The sequence below is a fragment of the Thrips palmi genome, unplaced genomic scaffold, assembly GCF_012932325.1.
Source record: "Thrips palmi isolate BJ-2018 unplaced genomic scaffold, TpBJ-2018v1 HiC_scaffold_2, whole genome shotgun sequence".
NCBI classification, from domain to species: domain Eukaryota; kingdom Metazoa; phylum Arthropoda; class Insecta; order Thysanoptera; family Thripidae; genus Thrips; species Thrips palmi.
The window spans coordinates 9,391,191-9,397,190 of NW_023144629.1; the positions used below are offsets into that span (position 1 = coordinate 9,391,191).

General features: G+C 55.5%; 1 protein-coding gene across 1 annotated transcript in view; it reads right to left on the bottom strand.

Annotated features, from left to right (window-relative positions):
- The window catches only part of LOC117647241 (extensin-like), a 31,194-nt gene extending 25,592 nt beyond the window's left edge, over positions 1-5,602 (bottom strand). The window contains exon 1 of the mRNA XM_034388921.1: positions 5,312-5,602. Coding sequence (XP_034244812.1) covers positions 5,312-5,326 — 15 coding nt within the window. The 5' untranslated portion in view covers positions 5,327-5,602. The remainder of the gene's footprint in view (positions 1-5,311) is intronic.
- Positions 5,603-6,000: the final 398 nt, after the last annotated feature.

Genomic DNA, 6,000 nt, shown 5'->3' on the forward strand with positions numbered 1-6,000 from the left:
GAAAGTAAAAGTCCCTTCCGAGCTCCTCTCCTCTGGCGGGCTCGCCGCGCTGCCGGCCGGGCCCTGCCGTGGCCGTGACCCCCCGACAGACCCGACAGACCCCTGAGATGTGCGGTCGCCACGCCCCCTCCTACCACGGTGGCCACAACGGCGCGCCGCGGCTGCCGTGCCGGTCCAGACAGTCCTTCCTTTCGCCGAAAGTTTTTTTTTTGTTGTTCCGCGCGGCATACTAATTATCCATTTGGTGGTGCCATCCTCGAAGAAGCGCTTACTTTCTGCCCGTCTGCCGTCTGCCGTCCGTCTGTCCGTCCGTTGTCTGTCTGTCTGTCTGTCTGTCTGTCTGTCTGTCTGTCTGTCTGTCTGTCCGCCCGTCTCACTGCCTACCCTGCCTGCCCGTGTTGCCGGAGCCGTCAGCCTGCGAAGTCCAGGATAGGCAACCCTGCCCAGCTGTGCACTGGTGCGCGCCAACTGCCTACGCTCCAGGCGCCTTCACTGACTAACTAAAGTGCGAATGACTGACTGAGTGGCTGACTGGACTAACTGACTGACTGGCTGGCGGACTGACTGACTCACTGACTGACTCACTGACTGATTGACTGACTGACTCACTGACTGGCTGATTGATTGACTGACTTACTGACTGACTGACTGGCGGACCGACGGACTGACTCACTGACTGATTGACTGACTCACTCACTGACTGACCTCAGACTCACTGACTGACTGACTCACTGACTGACTCACAGACTCACTGACTCACTGACTGACTGACCACTGACTCACTGACTGACCACAGACTCACTGACTGACTGACTGACTGACTGACTGACTGACCACTGACGTGTGACCGACTGCGGCTTATCGGGTCGGGATGTTCGTTCCGTTTCGCACCGTTTCGCCGAGTTGTGTTACGACCCGCTGCCGCCACGCTGCAGACCGACTCCGAGAGTCCTTTTCGTCGCTCTGTCTCTGTCGCACGCATGTGACGTGCCGTATGGGTGCGAGAGAGACGAGGCCGAGGGCGCCGTGCTCGCGGTGCTCTGTGTTTCGCCGACGGCCAAACCGAAGAAAGTGTGCCCCGGCGTCCGGGCCTTCGTCTATCTTCGTCTCTTACGGGGGTCCTGGCGGGGCACTATTGTTCCATTATTGTTTTCCTTTTATTACCACCTCGCGTCGCGCGGCGTCGCATGGCGTGGCGTGGCGCGGCGTGGCGCGGCATGGCGTGGCGTGGCGCGGCGTGGCGCGGCGTGGCGCGGCGCGGCGCGGCGCACCCATCCGGCGGTGACTTGAGGCAGGCCATGGATGGCCCTGTGCCTTGGCTGCACCTGTTGCTTCCGAGAAGCAGAACAGATGCGGCAGATGCACCGCGTCCTTCGCCCAGCCCTCGGCGCCCTCGGCCCGGCCTAGGGTGGTCCAAAAAAAAATGAAGTTGCTCGGATCGTCCAACGCCGCCCGGATTTGGATTCTACATAGAAAAAAATGAAATACGTGTTTTTTCCTTTTTCGAAAAAATGATTTTTAGGACTTCCTCAAAGCCCTCAAAGTTTTTAACAGTGCTATTAATAGGAAAAAATCGTAACTTGGTCATTTTTTGACCGATTTTCAAAAACGAAACGGGGATTTGTTCGTTTTTGAATGCTTATTACGAAAAAAAATATGCCCAACCCTCTTTTTGGTTTGCCTAACTCTCAGGGGCAAAAAATGACTAAATTTCGGCCCAAATTGACAAGAGTTTCAGTTTGTAGGCCGCTACAGCCACTCCAAGTCCACCCTGTCAGCGTGGCGGGGTGCCCCCACCACTAGGCAAGCCCCATGAACAGAAATGAGATGCCGAGTGCAATTTGCCTACCTCACAGGGGCATCAAATTGTGGATTTTTTCGAAAATCTATCAATAGTGGTGTCTCTTGGGGCCTCTGGGCACTCAGATGGGCACCCTTTCACCCGGTTCGGTACCCGCACTACGTGATATGAACAAACAATAGGAATGGACGTTTCTGACGCGAGGAACCGCAACCACGCAAGGCCACAAGAAAAGCCATCAAAATGAAGGAATTTTCTAAATTTTCACGTTTTTCTGGTCCTGAGAGGTAGGCATGAGGTGCTCAACAAACAATTACTATTTTTTGTTCTTATCACGTAGTGCGGGTACCGAACCGGGTGAAAGGGTGCCCATCTGAGTGCCCAGAGGCCCCAAGAGACACCACTATTGATAGATTTTCGAAAAAATCCACAATTTGATGCCCCTGTGAGGTAGGCCAATTGCACTCGGCATCTCATTTCTATTCATGGGGCTTGCCTAGTGGTGGGGGCACCCCGCCATGCTGACAGGGTGGACTTGGAGTGGCTGTAGCGGCCTACAAACTGAAACTCTTGTCAATTTGGCCCGAAATTTAGTCATTTTTTGCCCCTGAGAGTTAGGCAAACCAAAAAGAGGGTTGGGCATATTTTTTTTCGTAATAAGCATTCAAAAACGAACAAATCCCCGTTTCGTTTTTGAAAATCGGTCAAAAAATGACCAAGTTACGATTTTTTCCTATTAATAGCACTGTTAAAAACTTTGAGGGCTTTGAGGAAGTCCTAAAAATCATTTTTTCGAAAAAGGAAAAAACACGTATTTCATTTTTTTCTATGTAGAATCCAAATCCGGGCGGCGTTGGACGATCCGAGCAACTTCATTTTTTTTTTGGACCACCCTAGCCCGGCCGCGCACCTGGCTGTGCCTGGCTGGTCCAGAGAGTCGTCTCCGTCTCTCTGTCTCTCTCGCACCCATACGGGACGGCCCATGAGTGCGAGGGAGGCAGAGCGGCGAAAACGACTCTCGGAATCAGTCTGCTGTACTCCTCTCCGCGAACCGCCAAAGGGACGAAAGATCGACTCCCGGCACCTGCTCTATCCTTTTACGCTGCCCGGGTTTCCCGCGGACGCATAAATTTGAGTCCGCCAACACGCGGGGCGGCCTTTCGCGGTGTGTCGTCCCCAAAAGTGGACCGCCTCCGTCGGGGATCGAACCCACGCCGAGCGGCGGGAACGCGCACCGGAAGGAAGGACGTGCGCCCAGCTGGGGGCGGCGAGGCTTCGAAGCGGCGAGGCTAAGAAGAAGACGGGCTGACCGCAAAGTGCGACGGCCTTGCTCGCCTTGCTCTCGTTGGAGGCGCGGCGGCACACCGGCACACCGGCACGGCCAGAGGGTCAGGGATTGGCTGGCGTCCCACACACACGTCCATAAACACAATGCACACACGCGCGCGGCGCCACCTTTGACACGCTGCCTTGACTTTGCGCATTCCTCGTGCCCCTGGCCCGGCCCAGCCCGGCACACAGTGGGCCAGAGGACCGGTGGAGGCGGCCAAAACTCTAGACGCGTTTTGAGCTCCAGAGTCGCTTAATGAGGCCGAACCGACCGTGTGACCCCACCAATGGATTCCTCGTTCGGAGAGCAATCCATTGGTGGGGTCACACGTTCGGTTCGAGTCCCATTTAGCGACTCTGGAGCTCAAAACGCGTCTAGAGTTTTGGCCGCCTCCACCGGTCTTCTGGCCCACTGTGCGGCGGCCCGGCCCCTTTGACTTCGGCCTGCCTCCTCCTAACTGGGTCGGCCGGGGTGGACGCGGACGCGCACGGCGGCGGCTCGTTTCGGCGGTGTCAGAGGTGGCCGAGAACATCCTCCTCCCGGCCCGGAGGTGTTGCCTGCCCCGCCGCGTACCGCCGCGGCCCAACGAGAGAGAGAGAGAGAGACAGAGACAGACCCGTTTGCATACAATGGCCCCGCCTAGTCCTCCCGACGAGCAACATCGCGCGGCAACGTCGGCCGGCCCGGGCCAGCGTCGGCAGCGCGGTCCAATCAGGGTTATTAGCGGCGTCTTTAACCGGCGTAGTGGTGGCAGTGCTTTCTCTGTGCGTGCCAGTGTGTGTTTGTGTGTGTGTGAAGATGGGTGTCTCTGCTGGGGCTCCTCTAACCCATTTTTCTTTTCTGCCAACGGTCCATTCCTCTCTCTCACTCTCTCCCTCTCCATCGGCCAATCGGTTGGCCTGCTGCGTGCAGTAATGCCATTCATTTTGCCACCGTTTTGGTTGGACCGGCCCCGACACTGGCACTAACTCGTCAGAGAAGGAGAGAGAGAGAGAAAGGGAGGGAGAGAGAGAGAGAGAGAGAGAGAGAGAGAGAGACCCAGGTGATTTTATTTTTTATTAAATTTTATAAAGGTCCTTATAAAAATTTATTGGAGTTTTATATGATAAAGTAAGCTTTTATAAGGGCATTCGTATAAAATTTCATAACATTTTATAAAGATCTTTATAAAATTTTATAAACACCTTTATTAAATCTTATACATGACTGTATATAATTATATACAGCGGTATGCAATCTGTATATGGTTGAATGAAGCGATTGGTCATGTATTAAGTTTTATACAGGTGTGTATAAAGTTTTATAAAGGGTTTTATAAAAGTTTATACAGGGTTTTATACAGGTTTATACAGGGTCCCTTATAAATTTTAATACAAGTTTGTACATTTTAATTAAAAGTTAATAAACATTTATAAATGTTTATAAGAACCTTTATAAAATTTTATAAAAAATAAAATCACCTGGGGAGAGAGAGAGAGAGAGAGAGAGAGAGAGAGAGAGAGAGAGAGAGACGATGTCTCCTAGCGAGCGTCGATTTCCAAATGTTTATTCTTTCCTGCCCCGTGTGTAAAGCCTGCTCACGAGGTGCAGACAACCTCCAGCAGATAGGCAAGTGCCTCCGCACTGCAATGAGCACTTCGCTTCCGTCTCCGCGTGGACTGGGTTGACTGGGTAACGAATAGGCGCAGTGGCTGCCGCGGTGCCCGAGGCAGCGTGGCAGCCAGCTACCGTGGCGTGGTCTAGCGCGCCCAGCCTGGTCTAGCCCAGGGAGCGAGGAAGCCACAGCCCCAGCCAGCCCGGCAGGACCCGCCGCACAGTGGGCCAGAAGACCGGTGGAGGCGGCCAAAACTCTGGACGCGTGGAGCTCCAGAGTCGCTTAATGGGAGTCGAACCGAACGTATGACCCCACCAATCGATCGCTCTCCGAACGAGCAATCCATTGGTGGGGTCAGACGTTCGGTTCGAGGCCTGTTTAGCGACTCTGGAGCTCAAAACGCGTCTAGAGCTTTGGCCACCTCCACCGGTCTTCTGGCCCACTGTGCGCTGGCCGGGCCACCCGAGTGAGTCAAACCGACGCGCAGGTCGGTTTCAGCTGGGTAATTATGTGAATGGTAAAATTTGACGCATTTGAAGCAAGACCCGCCTTTTGGCACCTCCAATGGCCCATCGCCCCGACTCACCTTAGTGGTCCACATCCTGGATGCTGGTCGAGAAAATAGAGTCCTCACGTACACTCCTTGTCACTCTCACTTTGTTTCCAGTGTGTCAACACACTTGCACTTTTTGCACACTTGTCTCACTGACGCGGCGGCACTGGCACACACTCACACAGACTCACACACGTTCGCACTTGAGTCACACACACACACACACACGCACCAACACGCGCACGCACGCACGCTCGCTCGCGAGTGTTACTGACACGCCTCCTGCTGGACCTCGCGACGGTTCGACGTCGGTCCTCCCCGCATCGCGGCGTCCCTTCGAATGCCGGGGGCCCGGCGCGCCGGGGTTTTATAACCTCGGCCGCCTCTTCGGCGCGCCCCACCGCCGCGCGCCCCACCGCCCCACGCGCCGCCCGCCGGCGAGACCCCCTCCCCTCCATCGACATCCCCCTGGACCCTGGACGCGCAGAGGCAGCAGCCCCAGCACCCCGTCGCTGTCTCTCTCGCACCCCTGCGGGACGCCCCATGAGTGCGACAGAGACGGAGCACGCCCCCGCGGCGATCCGCTTACCGGCACCAATCAGCAGCCAATTATTTGGCCGCCTCCTCAGCGACGACCTCCTCGACGTCAACCTCGCTCCGTGGACAACGCCAGCAGCGCGGCGATCATCGACATGACGTCGGGCGCCGCGCGGGAAACGCAT